At 35.4% G+C, this 17,660-nt stretch overlaps 1 protein-coding gene across 6 annotated transcripts in view; it reads right to left on the reverse strand.

Moving 5' to 3' along the window:
* Nucleotides 1–17,660, reverse strand: part of MSH3 (mutS homolog 3) — a 189,691-nt gene that overhangs the window by 75,292 nt on the left and 96,739 nt on the right. For all 6 annotated transcript variants that reach the window (XR_015248342.1, XM_086697742.1, XM_086697718.1 and 3 more), the window contains 2 exons: nucleotides 4,391–4,578; nucleotides 3,492–3,660 (listed from right to left, as the gene is read on the reverse strand). Coding sequence is in view for 5 of the 6 variants with exons in the window: in XM_086697742.1 (XP_086553868.1) it covers nucleotides 3,492–3,660; nucleotides 4,391–4,578 (357 nt within the window). In the remaining variant the exon portion in view is untranslated. The remainder of the gene's footprint in view (nucleotides 1–3,491; nucleotides 3,661–4,390; nucleotides 4,579–17,660) is intronic.

Consider the following 17,660-nt stretch of genomic DNA (forward strand, 5'->3'; position numbering starts at 1 on the left):
TTCCTTCTACAAATATTCTAAGAATGAGCAGACAGGCCTTTTAAGAATTTTATTGCTACAAAAATGGAAACCAACTAAAATTGGAAATTAACAAATATTTCAGAAAGCTTAGAGTATTCTCACAGCCACTTTCCCTGCTCTACAGTCCCTGTTTCTTAGGTGGTGATGCAAAGTGTGCCATGATTTGTTCTAGCACTTTCTCTCATACTCCTAGGATCCAATTCTTTGTTGCTTAAATGTCAGATACCATTACTCAACTACAGTCTGTCATATCACTGGGCTGGCATCATGGCTAAGTTTGCTTAATTCACTCCAGAAACTGCTCTCTGTTTTCTTCAATACCACACTTAACCCATTCCTACTATCCCCCTTTTCTTTCTTCTCCTCAAGAACCTTCAAATATTTTTTTTTTTTATTTGGAAGTAAGATTTAATGGAGAATGCTTTTCATATCTTAAACATACCAAGCAGAATCTGCATATGCTGCATGTTGTGAACTAATGTTTTTTCCTAAAGATTTCTGCCTAATATTTCTTCCCTTTCCCCTAGGAATAATACTTACCAGTACTACTCCAAATCTAAATATCACCCCATATCCATTCCATATTTGATTCAAGATTAAAAGATAATTCTCTAGGGGCACCTGGGTGGCTCAGTCAGTTATCTGACTCTTGATTTTGGTTCAGGTCATGATCTCATGGTTGTGGGATCAAACCCTGCCTGCTTGGGATTCTCTCTCCCTCTCTCTCTGCCCCTCGCCCACTCGCACATGCGTACACTCTCTGTCTCTGTCTCTGGTCTCTCTGTCTCTTTCAAATAAATAAATAAACATTTAAAAAAAAAGATGATTCTCTGTGTATCTAAAATATGAGAAAGACTATCATAGAAGCAGTGAACTAAGTTTCTGCTTTCATTATTTTCTTACAAATACTATCAGAGTCAGAGATAATAATGTGCATAGTCAGTAAGGCTTATAGTATTCTAATAAGTACATAAAAACTGGAAACAGAGGTGAAAAATGAATGTTCTCAAAAGTTAATACTGGCTTGACAATCTACTTATTTTTACCAATAATAACAAAATCCATGTACTACATGGGGCTGCTAAAACAGGTTTTTTAAAAATTGTTACACACGTTATATGTACAGAATAAAATTTTAGAAGAGAAGAGTATAAAAGAAGAGCATATATAAATTAAGGACTTTCCTGCTATCCTCTTTCATTTCTCAGAGGTAATCATATTTGACAGAGTCGGTTCTCTGTACTTTAAGTATTTCTGAATAATTGTAAGTTTTTAAAACAGAATTTGATAACAATGCTGAAAATCTAGAATTCATTTGGTGTTTGAATAGAATCAATAATTCTCAAAAAATGTTATAAAAGTGATTCTGTACTGATGTACTATTAAAATTCTGTACTTTTTAAAAAAACCATTAAGAATCCATCCCACAGTTAATAACTAAGAAATTTCTTGCCTCAAACTCATCACCTTAACCTGAAGGTTAAGTAAAGAATAAGATAATTTGTATCTCCCTAATTATTTGTAATCCAATTACTTCATCTCCATACTGTGCTTTTTCTTAAACTTCATTACCACACTGATATAAAAAACAAAACAAAACAAAACATACTAGTCTACTACTGCTTATGAATTCCTGATCAGTTTTCCCCATTTTCACTGTAAAACTGCCAACTGGATACAGGACTGGTCCTCTCAAGACTTAAGCTTTATTTTAGTTTGTGTATTATGAGCTCTAAGATGTCTGGGTTTTATAAAATAAAATGTTAGTATTTGTGAGTAAAGTGAAATAAGGACATGGTAGAAAGACTGGAGTCAGGCAGGACTGGGCTTCTGACTCGGGTAACTTACCTAACTACTCCAAACCTCAGTTTTCTTTGCTGCAAAATGACAATAGCCCCTTTTTGTGTTATTATAAGGGTTAAATAATACATGTACAGCATTTAGCACCATTCTGAACAAGTGCTTGATAAATGGTAACTATATTAGTAGTAGTAGTAGTAGTATATGAAGAACATTTACATAGTGCTTTAGAATTAAAAAGCACTTTTCATGTATTTTAATTCAACTGGTTTTTAAAGTAGTCTCATGACACAGGTGATTCTGCTGTGGTCACAGAGCATGTAAGTGGAGGAAGGGGCACTTACACACACAGCTTTTCCCCACTGTAACACCAGGTCACCACTTTTCTACTATCTATCTTTTATTAATGTTATTAAACAGTTTTGATCATCTCATTTTCAACAATAGCTCAGAATAGTGGTGGTAAGGTCATATGTTACTTTGCAAGGTCTTGATTGCATAGTGAAACCAAGTGATGCAATTAAATATTTGGTTATGGGAGGGCAACCAAGTATAAAGATTGTCAAATTCTTTTTCTGTTATATGGAGTTCTATGTGGAATATACTGCAAAATGTCTGCCTGAGTCCAAAAGATTTAATTTTAGTCCAAAAGACAGGCTGACTTAATCAATGGTCTATTAAATGGCACAAGATTAATAAACGTTTCAGTAAAGATTATAATTTACTGTAGGATTTCTTATTTCAAATGATCATACAAATCAACATTCTCACTAAATATGTAAAGGAATGCAAATATTTAAAAATTTTATTTGAAATTAAGGTCTTCCCTACTAGAAAAATACCTGTTTTTAAAAATTCTGAATAAAATGTTCATGCTCTGGAAATTATTCACACATTTCCTAATTTGCTATCTTAACAAAGTAGGATTTCTCAAATTCCCTCAGTTAGAATCTTTATATCTATTAAACATAAGATATAGAAGTAGCATGCCTTAAGACTCAGAATAAGACCGAAGGATACAACTACATTTAAAAGGCATACTTCTTCCTGGTTCTCACTCAGATATTTATAATACCAAACTTTAAACAGTGGTACACGTGCCAAAAAAAAAAAAACCAAAATACATTCTAAACGGCACTTATATAATCTTATGGAAGACTCACTAACTGTAGGTTTTCACTATAGTTTTGTTTCTTTTTTTTTCTTTTTGTTTTTTTAGCAGCTATACTAACAACAGAAGGAAACCCTGCCTTTTAATCACTATGATCCAATCAACACAGGTGGTTCTCTTCATATCATTTCATTATCTGCTGGCCAGACATCAAAGACTAACTTCTCTCTCCCGGATTTAGGGTAAATGAATCCTCTAAATTACCATTTACAATAATCATGGTTTTCTATAATACATTTCAGGAAATAATATTAAAATACATGTAACATTACATTGCATGATTTCACCAGGGGACTAAAGTAAATAAACACAAAATACTGTTACTAAAATCATTCTTATCAAAACAAGGCATTACATCTTATTTCCAAGGAACAAAAGAAAAAATATGAAAACTAAACAAAACAAACTTTCATCCTGTCCTCGGATTTTTGTTCACATTTTAAAGTAGCTTTTCTACCTGAGATAAACTAATGCAAAATAAAATTATGTCTGACATTACCTCCTGTCCTGATACTGTCACATACTGTGCAGAAGGATTTTTTAGTATTTTTCGTATATCTTGCAAATGTATTTGGATCCTGTGAGTAACTTCTTGAATTTCATCCTTCCTCTTTTTTATTAAAGGGAAGTCAGAAAGATCTTTGAATAATTCTGTTTTATCCCCACTTCTAAAAAATGGAAAAAAAAAAAGCAAATATATATATTGAAGCATACTACTTATACCGATCATCAATTATTTTTCACAGCATGATAAAAGACCAAAGGGTTGGGAGCCAGGAAACGAGGCTCTAATCCCAGTTCTGCCACTAAGTATTTACAGGTAGGTTTCTTAATTTCTTTGAAGATAGACAAAATTATCCTAAAGACATTTTCATTTTGCAAGTTCATGATTTCCATGGTGTGAGAGATAAAATGAAATTTTTTGTTGTTTGCCTATTCAGAAAATAAGCACAAATGAAAATATTGTCTTTCCCCCCCTTTATACAGAGTTCTTTGTGGGATGAACTGTGAAATGACTACCTCTTAAAGGATAACTTTGCTTCTGTAATTTCTAAATATAAGGCAGACCACTGGATATCTAGCAAATGAGTGTAAGATGCCATCTGCCACCCAATTTTAAATTAATAAATGCTACCAGTTGCTCTGCCTGGACTTTATCTTTTCATCATCCAATACCTAGAGAAGTACTGTATTGTCCTAAATAATGAACTAAGTTTTAGATGGCAGAGGGTTACTTCCAGCTGTAATTGACAGCCTTTAGCATCCAATCACATTTCTAATTTCACAGGCAATTCCTACCATTACTGCTAGGGAAGCTTAGGAATCCATTCACCAAAGGGCAAATACATGAGTTCTTTATTTCCAGCAGTGACAATAATCTACGAATCTACTACTTACTTGGCAGCTTGTTCATTAAGTAGCTTTAAGAAACGCTCCACTGGACTGAGGAGTTCAGGAATTTCTAAAATAAATGTCTGGAGCAAGTCTGACCGAACGTGGGAATTAACAGCAGGTATTAATGCTTGAAATTCTGACTTCAGGTGATACAGGGTTTTGACAATCAAGAAGAACTCTTGTGTAGAACACTGAAAATAGAAATATTTTTTAGCTAAATAATACAAGATATATGAACATGATGTTTAATTAGTGGTCTTTTAATTAATAGTCTTTTTAAAGTTAGAATATAAGAAAATTTTAATTTACTCTATAAACTAGTTAATTGAAATAAAATACTGCTGATACCTTCCAAATGTTAAATCAATAGTTTAAATACTTTATAACATTTTAAAGCTCTCAAGGAAACAATGTGGGTCAGGGATAGTAAAGCCAATATTTGCTCAATATTTTCTCATTTTAAAATATACTGACCATATAGCAAAAATACAGTAAACAATGTCAAAAATATAAAGGACAATCCTGGGGTAATATCTGCAAGACATATGATAAAGGGCAAAACTATCCCTAGAATAATAAGCTCTTACAAATCGACCTGGAAAAGGAATAATCCAAAGAATAATGGCTAAATGAACTGAATATGCAGCTCATAAAAAAGGAATGTCCAATAAGCACTTGATTAACCTCACATATAATTAGAACAAGCAAATTAAAATGACAAGATAGCATTTGTCACTTACCAGAATGCCAAAGATTTAAAAGGCTGATAAGAGATGAGTCACACAGGATATAAAGAAAGACACTTTGATATACCATTAGCAGAGGCATATCCTCTTTGAGGAGGATTGTTTGACTAAATTCCACTTTTAACAATTAAACTAAAACTATAACAAGAAGTGAAAAAGATATGTGGCTCTGAATATTTATAGTAGCACTGTTGGTAATAATATTAAAAAGATGAATAAGAAACAAGTATCTAACAAATGAGATTTTATTAGGAAAAACTCATACAATATAATACTGTTAAACAGTTAAAAAATTAAGACATCTGTACATATTAATGTACACATCAATATGGAACTCCCTAATTTCAACATATTAAACAAACATTGTATATGTTTATACTATATACCACATATGTATTTATACAGTAAAATTTCACTTTTGATTATACTACATGCATTATTCTATATAAATAAAAATATAAACAAAAAAATTTCTGGAGGGTACACTTGTTAACTTACTTTAGTTACCCCTGGGTAGTGTGTAAGCAGGGGAAAGTAGAGGAAAAGTTTTTACACTTTATCTTATACTCCTGTACACACTGACAATTTTTTAACATGAACATGAATAATTTTTACTTTTGGAGCTTCTGATAAAGAGAATAAGATGAACATGTGTATCTCATTTCACTCTATCTTGAAACCACAGTCAAAGGTTGTTTAAAAAGACATAAAACCTCAAAAATAACTAGAAGAAAAGACACCAGCAACAACAACTTAGAAGCTATAAAGTAAATGGACAAGTGGTCACTGATTTAGAAGACTCATGATACTAGAATCTTAAGGTAGATGTGAGGTAAGCTAGGACCTAACTTAAGTTACACCAAGAATCCTAAAATTCTGAGGAACTGGTGGCACAAATTATCTTTGGAAGAGGAAGCCGGGGGTGGGTTGAAAATGACTGTTTGAAAATGAATTAAGAAGCAATTATCCCTCAATACTCTATTCATCTCCACACCACTGAGCAACGAACATTCTCCTACCCGACAAAAGACTAGTTTTATCCTCTCGAGAAGGGAAAACATAGGATATGTGAGCCATCTTCAAGCACAGGGAAGGATGACAGTACCACCAAAAGCAAGGGATTAAGAAAACAGTTGCAAACTGAATGCTGAGATTCCCAGTTGTCCCCTTCTAGCTCCCAGAACACTGTTAGCCATTTAGAAGGCTACAAAAGACCCTGGAGAATCTCATGAGCCCAAGATGAAAACTCTGAAGATACTAAAGCAGGAGTTCTCCCCATAAATGGATCAGCTAGTATATTGTACAGTTCACCTCATATTTTGCAAACCATATTCAACTACAGAGCACTTCCTATAAGCATTTTAGCCCTCCACTCTTTAAAAATGATCAGACATCAGATAAAAAATTCTAATGTGAAATGAAAAAAACCAAACAATAAATCAACAAATAAATTTTTTAAGACATTCATTTTCTTCTACTTACATAGATATACACAGCATAAATAAATAGAAGAAAATGTCTTAAAAAAAAACAACCAATACACTCAGTTAATCAGAGAATAATGCAAACATGAAACAAGAACAGGATACTATTTTTTTTTCTTAAAGGAACATTCCAAGAATGGAATTCAATCAATTAAAATAAAATAGTTGCAAAAAAGAAAGAACCAAAAAATAATTCAGGACAATTTCCCAGAACTTGGTTGCCAGATTGAAGGGCTCAATACAATGGTTGAAAATAGAACTAAATCATGGAAAATCAACATGAAATTTTATAACACTTGGGAAAAAAAGAAAATTTTTAGAAGGGGAGAAAAAAAAAATCACACCAAGTAATGTATAGCCTAGAATTTTATACCCAGTAAAACTACCAATCAAATGTGAGTAGAAAAAAAGGTCATTTCCAGACATCAATATCTCAAAACATTTACTGTTAACTCGAACAACACAGGTTGGAAACGTATAGGTCTACGTCTACACAAATTCTTTTGGATAAATACTATAGTACTGTAAATGTGTTTTCTCTCTTAAAAGAAATTTTCTTAACATTATGATTTTCTTCACATCTCTAGCTTACCTCAATGTAATAATACAGTATATAATGTACATATACAAAACATAGTGTTAATCAAATGTCATTAATGCTTCAGATCAAAAGTAGGCTATTAGTAGTTAAGTGCTGGGGGGGGTCAAAAGTTACACATGGATTTTCAACTGTACAGGGATTGATGCCCTTAATTCCCTCATTGTTCAGGGGTCAACTGTATTTCCAATACCTTTTCTCCAGGATGCTTCTAGAGAATGTACTCCATCAGAAGAAAGCAATAAACCAAGAGGAAGGCATGGAATACAGAAAGACTGAACAGAAGATTCAATTCAAGGGAAATGAAATATAGCTATACAACTAGTATACAGGGCAACTAGTCTAGGGTGAATCAGGTCAGAAAGTTTAAGAAAATTAAATAAAATATGTGATGGAAATAAGTATCTTGAGATGAGAGGATGATTTAGGGTTAATTTTAAGTATACATAATAGGTAATATGCATAAAATGAATTAATGCACACAACATATTTGGAAAGAATTTTAAACTAAAAGGAATGAGGCAAATTATGCAAAAAAATAAGAAGTTAGGCCCAAGTGAATAACAACTGAATCCAAAGTGTATCATAAAGCATCTCTTCCTCAGATAGGCCACTGTATGATGGGAAAGATACACATAGGAAGCTGGATTCTTGTAATGTGGAGCCTAGACGTATTCTGGCCAATACTATTATAGTTAATTATTAAATAGATACATTCTAACAAAAGTGAAGAACTAAAAGTAAACATTTTCAATACAATTTTTGAATAATAATCTCTTGTAACTTTTGTAAGTTGAGAGACTAGAAGGGATTGATTTTTCATCCTTAGATATAAAGTGTAAATCAGCAACAGAAGCAAATTGACAACCAAAAGTACTTTGCAATCAAGTTTTAAGTGCCCAAGGCAGGTTGTTCTCCAGTTTCTTTTTTATTATTTTTTTTAATGTTTATTTTTAAGAAAGAAATACAGACAGAATGCGAGCAGGGGAGGGACAAAGAGAGAGGGAGACATAGAATACAAAGCAGGCTCCAGGCTCTGAGCTGTCAGCACAGGGCCAGATGCGGGGCTCAAACTCACAAACCACAAGATCATGACCTGGGGCCAAAGTCCGATGCTTAACTGACTGAGCCACCCAGGCACCCCAGTTCTCCAGGTTCTTAAACAAAACACCTCAGTAGAACTGCCAGAAAGCTGAGGATAAGAGTGAAGTAGTTGCTCCTGGAGTCACTCATGTTCAATCCCATTTCCAGCAGCAAATTTCCCTGTGGAAGAGCTTTAGAACACATCGTAAGTGTGGAAACAGGTCATCATGAGACTGTAAGAACTCCAGCCTAAGTTCCATACTGAAAGGTGGCTGTAGGCTTATACCAGTCTGGCCAAGAAACCATTCTCGCCTACAAAATTCTGGAAACACTCTCCTCTAACATTTACTAAGTGCTATAATCCTTTAAATGTATTCACCAACCTTAGCAGTTATGTATCATTTTCTTACAAAACAGGTCTTAAGCACAGTTAATATGGGTTTCTAAGACTAGCACCATTATCTAAGATTTGGATTTGAAATTTTACTATCAAAAGAAATGTTTATTTTGTTTCAGGGCCGGCCCACTTGGTATCCCCTAATATCAATATGAAAATACCTATTTGTGACTATTCCATGGCACTTTCCACACAGCCATATGGCCTAGGCTCACCACTTCCACAACATCCAAACAGTGTTCCTAACCATTTTATGAATTTTACATAATTGGCACAGTCTGTACCCAGGATATCACTCACCATTTGGTGCATACAGCAGAAGTTTATTTAGAGTAATCTAATGATAAAGAACAGACATGTGTTTGATGGTGTGTTCCAAGAGCCAGCTAACTAATCTATAAAAAATTGGTTTGAAGCATTTAGGCTTACTAAAGTTGGTCTGTTACCAAGTCATTTCTAATTCTCACTTTTCAAATCAATCTTTGGGCACGCTCTTGTGCAAACATTAAAACAGCAACAACGAACAACCTCTGAGTGAGTCATAAGTTCCTTCATTAAAGTCTAGTTTGAAACTCTAAAACAAAAGTCATTCTTGGTTACTTTTAAAATGAATTTGATTCGATACCATATAATTTTATGTGAAATTTTTTATTTTTAAAATTTTTTTTTTCAACGTTTTATTTATTTTTGGGACAGAGAGAGACAGAGCATGAACGGGGGAGGGGCAGAGAGAGAGGGAGACACAGAATCGAAACAGGCTCCAGGCTCTGAGCCATCAGCCCAGAGCCCGACGCGGGGCTCGAACTCACGGACCGCGAGATCGTGACCTGGCTGAAGTCGGATGCTTAACCGACTGCGCCACCCAGGCGCCCCTGTGAAATTTTTTAAAAAGGCAAATCCATAGATACAAAAAATAGATCTGTGGTTGCCAGAGGTGGTGCATGGAAGGCAGGTGGATGAAATGAGTGGACATGATCAAAAGGTACAAACTTCCAATTATAAAATAAATTAAGTCCTGGAGATGTAATGTATAACACGGTAACTATAGTTAATAATACTGTATCGTATGTTTGAAAGTGGCCAAAAGAGTAGATCTTAAAAGTTCTCATCATAAGAAGAAGACAACTTTGTAACTACAAGTGGTGATGGATGTTAGTTAGAATTATTGTGGTGATCACTTCTCAATATATACACATATCAAGCCATTTATAATGTGATAAACCTGAAAGTAATACAATGCTACGTTAATTATATCTCAATTTAAAAACAGAATTAGACTCTGACTTTTATCAGAGTTTTTTAAACTTTTGTAAATACACAAACCTCATGAAATGCAAACATCAAAGTTTAAAGAGAGGAAGCAAAGAATAGAAATCACAGTAGCATGGAAAGATGCTTCCGTCTTGATGCCATGGATTCTTTGACTCAGCTCATTTATATATATATATATCATATATATATGATATAATATATTAATATATTAATATATATGATATTATATATGATATATATGATATATTAATATATATATATTTTTTAAGTCTATCTATGTACTTGGGGGGAGCAGAGAGAGGGAGAGAATCCCAAGCAGTCTCCCCACTGTCAGTGCAGAGCCTGATGCATGTGGGACTCAAACTTGAGATCATGAGCTTAGCCAAAATCAAGAGTCAGACACTCAATAGATGGAGACACCCAGGCGCCCCTTGACTCAGCTCTTTTAATTAGCAAGTAACAATTTTCTCAGCTTTGTCCCTATTTTTTCTCGAGAAAAACAAAAATCTTTAACAACTGTCAGTGAATCCTTTCAAGCAGTGAAGGCAAGGTGCTTGGAGATCTGTTGCTTGATGAAGGGTAGTAATATGCTCTGATTGTCAGGCATTGGACCAATGATACAACATAACAAATGGTTTGACATCCACTCTAACCTCAAAATGTCAACCATAAAATTTTCAACTACAGTAGTTCCCCCCTTATCTACAAGAGATATGTTCCAAGATCCCCACTGGTATCTGAAATCACAGATAGTAAGTACCTAATCTCATATGTACTGTCTTTCCTATGTACATACCTATGATAAAGTTTAATTGATAAATTAGGCACAGTAAGAGATGCACAATAAAATAAGACATTTTTAATATACTGTAATAAAAGTTATATGAATATGGTCTCTCTGTCAAAATACATCGGACTCCACTCACCTTTCTTGTCATGGTGTGAGATGATATAATGCCCACGTGATAAAATGAAGCACTGTGACATAGTGCTAGGCTATACAACTGACGAAACGTCAGAAGGATGATCTGCTTCTGGCCTGCTGCTGACGGCGGATAACGGGGGAGTAATGTATCAGGACAACCTCTGCCACTGCCAGCAAAACCACAACACAAGTGTACCAAGTAATGGTACAACAGACTCTACTGACCCCATAACCAACTCGGGCATTTTTTCCTGGGGATTAGTATTTCCCAATTCTGGTTTGTTCTTTGTTTTCAAATTTAGCTGAAGCATATGGAACAGTTACATAAGTTCTCTTGGGCACTGCAAGTATTCTCAGAAGCAGCATGTATCGTTCCAGTAAAACTTTGTGGGGGAAAGGACTAAAAAAAGTAAAGACTAATGAAAAATTGGTCACAACTAAAATGTGGGCACATAAAAATTATCCTACAAAAAATTATTACATTGGCAAGGATTTACATCGGGGTGGAAAATAAAGATGGCTTATGTAGGGATAACGAAAAAAAAAATGCAATGGTAGTAACTACTACATCAAAAATGGTAATGTCCGAAAGTGTACCCACTAAAAACCCAGTCAAGGACCCTGGTTTAAATACTAGCTGTCATTTACTAACACGCTACTAACTCTCTTCTCAGAATCATCATTTATACAAGGTAATGCAAGCTGTGGTAGCATTACGTAAAGACAGCAGTATATATAGCCTCCCATTAGTAATAAGGTAAAAAACACAGTATCCCCTGATCAATTTCATAAAGTTTTTACAAGGGACAAAGGGTCTAATGTATGTGAATGAATTTAACAAAAGGTAAAACACTATAGAAAGTGTATTAGCAATTATAAATATAACTATTTTAAGACATATTTTGAAGGTAAATGATTTCCCTAAGTGTGGAAAATTTCTCATTTATTTATCATTAATTTTTTGTTTTAATGCCAGTATATTTAAAAGACTATTAGTTTCAGGTGTACAATATAATGATTCAACAATACATCACGTGGTGTTCATGATGACAAGTGCACTCCTTAAACCCCATCACTTATTTAACCCATCCCCCTACCCACCTTCCATCTGGTAACCATCAGTTTGTTCTCTATAGTTAAGAGTCTGTTTCTTTATTTGTCTCTCTCAACTATTTTTTCCCTCTTCTTGTTTGTTGTTTCTTAAATTTCACATGAGTGAAATCATATGGTATTTGTCTTTCTCACTTATTTCACTTACATTATAATCTTTACCTCTATCCATGTCATTGCAAAATGGCAAGATTTCATTCCTTTTTTACGGCTGAATAATATTCCACTATATATATGTATATGTGTGTGTATATATATATATATATATGTATGTATATGTGTGTGTGTGTGTGTGTGTGTGTATATATATATATATATATATATATATATATATATATATATCTCACATCTTTATTTTTAATGTTTATTTATTTTGAGGGGGCAGGGGCAGAGATGGACTTCCAAGCAGGCTAGCCTGACGTGGGTCTTATCTCTTGAACCTCAAGATCATGACCTGAACTGCAATCAAGAGTAGGACATTTAACCGACTGAGCCACCTAGGAGCCCCTATACCACAGTCTCTTTATCCATTCATCAATTGACAGACAGTTGGGCTGCTTCCATATCTGGACTATTATAAATAATGCTGCTATAAATGTAAGGGTGCATGTATCCCTTTGAATTAGTGTTCCTGTACTCTTTGGGTAAATACCCAGTAGTGTGATTGCTGGATTATAAGGTAATTCTATTTTTAACTTTTTGAGGAACCACCATACTGTTTTCCCACACTAGCTATAGTAGTTTGCATTGCTACCAACAGTGCAAGAGGGTTTCTTTTTCTCCACATCCTCACCAACACCTTTTGTTTCTTATGTTGTTGATTTTATCCATTCTGACAGGTGTGTGGTGATATCTTACTGTAGTTTTCAGTTGTGATAAGTGATGATGACCATCTTTTCATTTGTCTGTTGGCCATCTGGATGTCTTCTTTGGAGAAATGTCTGTTCATGCCTTTTGCCCATTTTTGAATTGGATTATTTGTTTTTTGGGTGTTGAGCTGTATAAGTTCTTTACATATTTTGGATACTAACCCTTTATCAGTATGTCATTTGCAAATATCTTCTCCCATTCTGTTGGCTGCCTTTTACTTTTGTTGATTGTTTCCTTCACCGTACAGAAGCTTTTTATTTTCATATGGTCCCAATTGTTTATTTTTGCTTTGATCTCCCTGGCCTTAGGAGACATATTTAGAAAGAAGCTGCTACAGCCGATGTCAGAGAAGTTATTGCCTGTGTAGCTAGGATTTTTATGGTTTCAGGTCTCACATTTAGGTCTCTAATCAATTTTGAATTTATTTTCGTGTATGGTGTAAGAAAGTGGTACAGATTCATTCTTTTGCACGTCAGTGTCCAGTTTAACCAACACCATTTGTTGAAGAGATTGTCTTTTTCCCATTGGATATTCTTTCCTGTTGTGTCAAACATTAATTGACCAAATTATGGGTTACTTCTGGATTTTCTATTCTATTGATCTACATGTCTATTTTTGTGCCAGTACCACACTGCTTTAATTACTACCCCTTTGTAATATAACTTGAAGTCTGGAAATGTGATGCCTCTAGCTTTTTCTTTTTCAAGGCTGCTTTAGCTATTTGGTGTCTTTTGAGATTCCATACAAATTTTAGGATTACTTGTTCTAGTTTTGTGAAAAAAGTTGTTGGTATTTTGATAGGGATTGCATTAAAGCTGTAGATTGCTTTGGGCAGTATCAGTAATATTTGTTCTTCCAAATATTGGAGCACGGAATGTCTTTCCATTTCTTTTGTGTCATCTTCAATTTCATCAGTGTTTTTTTTTGCTCCCACAACAAAAGTATGCTCCCACAAGTGACCTTACAATGTCATTACAATATCATTGACTATATTCCCTGTACAGCGCCTTTTATTCTCATGATTTATTCATTCAGTAACAGAAAGCATGTACCTCCCACTCCCCTTTATCCATTTTGCCCATCTCTCCACCTCCTTCCTTCTGGCAACCATCAGTTTGTTCTCTGTATTTACATGTCTGATTATGCTTTTTTCTTTATTCATTTTATTTTTCTCAGTCTGACTTATTTCACATAGCATAAAATCCTCTAGGTCCACCGATGTTGTTGCAAATGGCAAGATCTCATACTTTTTTATGGCTGAGTAATATTCCATTGTGTAATATTCCTATAGCTCATCTTTTTTTTTTTAAGTTTTTATTTAAACTCCAGCTAGTCAATATACAGTGTACTACCAGTGTACTTCAAGTACACAATTCAGTGACTCAACACTTACACACAATACCTGGTGTTCATCACAAGTGTACTCCTTAATCTCCATCATCTGTTTCACCCACCCACCCAACCCCACCTCCCCTCTGGCGACCATCAGTTTGTTCTCTATATTTAAGAGTCTGTTTCTTGGTTTACTGAGTATCTCTCTTTTTATCCCTATGCTCATTTGTTTCTTAAATTTCACATATGAGTGAAATCACAAAGTATTTGTCTTTCTCTGACTTATTTCACTTAGCATAATACTCTCTAGCTCCATCCACGTCATTGCAAATGTCAGGATTTCACATTCCTTTTATGGCTGAGTAATATTCCATTGTGTATATGTGTGCATATATAAATGTATATACACACACCATATCTTTATCCGTTCATTGGTCAATGGACATTTCATCAGAGCTTTATAGTTTCGGAGTACAGGTTACATTTTTTACTATGTATCTTATTATTTTTGGTGCTACTGTAAATGGGACTGTTTTCCTAATTTCTCTTTCTGTTGCTTCATTATTGGTGTATACAAATGCAACAGATTTCTGTACTCTGATTTTGTATCCTGAGACTTTACTGAATTTATCAGTTCTAGCAGTTTTTTGGTAGAGTTTAGGGTTTTCTACACAGAGTGCCATGCCATCTGCAAATAGTGAAAGTTACACTTCTTCCTTACCCCTTTGGATGTCTTTCATTTCTTTTTGTCGTCTGAATGCTGTGTCTAGGACTTCCAGAACTATGTTGAAAAAAAGTGATGAGGGGCGCCTGGGTGGCTCAGTCGGTTAAGCGTCCGACTTCAGCTCAGGTCATGATCTCACACTCCATGAGTTCGAGCCCCGCATCGGGCTCTGTGCTGACAGCTCAGAGCCTGAAGCCTGCTTTGGATTCTGTGTCTCCCCCTCTCTCTGCACCTCCCCTGCTCATGCTCTGTCTCTCTCTGTCTCAAAGATAAATGAAAACATTAAAAAAAAAAAAAAGAAAAAGAAAAAAAGTGATGAGAGTGGATATCCTTGTCTTACTCAAAACAAGTTAGTTTTTCACCAGTTAGGATGATGTTAATGACGCCTGGATGGCTCAGTCGTTTAAGCATCTGACTCCTGATTTTGGCTCAGGTCATGATCTTACAGTTTGTGAGATCAAGCCCTGCATCAGGCCCCATGCTGTCAGTGCAGAGCCTGCTTGGGATTTTCTCCCTCCCTCTCTCTGCCCCTCCCCTGGTCATATACTCTCTTTCTCTCAAAATAAATAAACATTAAAAAAAAAAGGATGATGTTAGCTGTAGGTTTTTCATATCTGCCCTCTATTATGTTGAGGTATGTGGCCTCTAATACTACTTTGCTGAGGGCTTGGATCTTCTAGAATCTGTTGAGGTTTGTTTTACGGGCTAATATGTGATCTATTCTGGAGAATGTTCTGTACACACTTGAAAAGAATGTGTAGTGTGCTGTTTCAGGATGGAATGTTCTGAATATATCTATTAACTCCATCTGTTCCAGTGTATCATTCAAAGCCATTGCTGGGTTTCTGTTTAGATGATCTGACTATTGATGTAAGTGGGGTGTTAAAGTCCCCTACTGGTATTGTACTATTATTTTATTTTATTTTTAAATATAATTTATTGTCAAATAAATTATACAACACACAGTGCTCATCCCAACAAATGCCTTCCTCCATGCCCATCACCCACTTTCCCCTCTCCCCCACCTCGCCATCAACCCTCAGTTTATTCTCAGTCTTTAAGAGTCTCTCATGGTTTGCCTCCCTCCCTCTCTGTAATTTTTCCCCCTTCCCCTCCCTCATGGTCTTCTGCTAAGTTTCTCAAGATCCACATATGAGTGAAAACATATGGTATCTGTCTTTCTCTGCCTTATTTCACTTAGCATACCCTCCAGTTCCATCCACCTTGGTGCAAATGGCCAGATTTCATTCTTTCTCATTGCCAAGTAGTATTACATTGTATATATAAACCACATCTTCTTTATCCATTCATCAGTTGATGGACATTTAGGCTCTTTCCATCATTTGGCTATTGTTGAAAGTGCTGCTATAAACATTGGGATACAAGTGCCCCTATGCATCAGCACTCCTGTATCCCTTGGCTAAATTCCTAGCAGTGCTACTGCTGGGTCATAGGGTAGTTCTATTTTTGATTTTTTGAGGAACCTCCACGCTGTTTTCCAGAGCGGTTGCACCAGTTTGCATTCCCACCAACAGTGTAAGAGGGTTCCCGTTTCTCCACATCCTCTCCAGCATCTATAGTCTCCTGATTTGTTCATTTTAGCCACTCTGACTGGCATGAGGTGGTATCTCAGTGTGGTTTTGATTTGTATTTCCCTGATGAGGAGTGATGTAGAGCATCTTTTCATGTGTCTGTTGGCCATCTGGACGTCTTCTTTGGAAAAGTGTCTATTCATGTCTTCTGCCCATTTCTTCACTGGATTATTTGTTTTTCGGGTGTGGAGTTAGGTGAGTTCTTTATAGATTTTAGATACTAGCCCTTTACCCTTTACGTCATTTGCAAATATCTTTCCCATTCCGTCGATTGCCTTTTAGTTTTGTTGATTGTTTCCTTGGCAGTGCAGAAGCTTTTTATCTTGATGAGGTCTCATTAGTTCATTTTTGCTTTTTAATCCCCTTGCCTTTGGAGATGTGTCCAGTAAGAAATTGCTGTGGCTGAGGTCAAAGAGGTTTTTTCCTGCTTTCTCCTCTAGGGTTTTGATGGTGTCCTGTGTATTATTATTGATTAGTTCCTTTATGTTTGTTATTAACTGTTTATGTATTTGAGTACATAAATATTTACAATTGTTTTTCTCATCTTGCTGGATTGTCACCCTTATTATTATATAGTGCCCTTCTTGCTACAGTCTTTGCCTAAAAGTCTAGTTTGTCCGATGTAAGTATTGCTACTCTGGCTTTCTTTTGACATCCATTTGCATGGTCGATGTTTCTCCATCCCCTCACTTTCTTTTTTTTTTTTTTTTTAATTTTTTTTTCAACGTTTATTTATTTTTGGGACAGAGAGAGACAGAGCATGAACGGGAGAGGGGCAGAGAGAGAGGGAGACACAGAATCGGAAACAGGCTCCAGGCTCTGAGCCATCAGCCCAGAGCCCGACGCGGGGCTCGAACTCAGGGACTGCGAGATCGTGACCTGGCTGAAGTCGGACGCTTAACCGACTGCGCCACCCAGGCGCCCCCATCCCCTCACTTTCAATCAGCAGGTGTCATTAGGTTTAAAATGAGTCTCTAGTGGGCAGCATATAGATGGGTTTTGTTTTGTTATTCTTTCTGTCACCCTATGTCTTTTGATTAGAGCGTTTAGTCCATTTACATTTAAAGTAACTATTGATAGATATGTATTTATTGCCATTTTATTACTTATTTTGTGGTAGTTTCTGAAGACTTTCTCTGA

This window comes from Puma concolor, chromosome A1 (assembly GCF_028749965.1).
Source record: "Puma concolor isolate L17-30 chromosome A1, mPumCon1.1.hap2, whole genome shotgun sequence".
Lineage (NCBI taxonomy): Eukaryota > Metazoa > Chordata > Mammalia > Carnivora > Felidae > Puma > Puma concolor.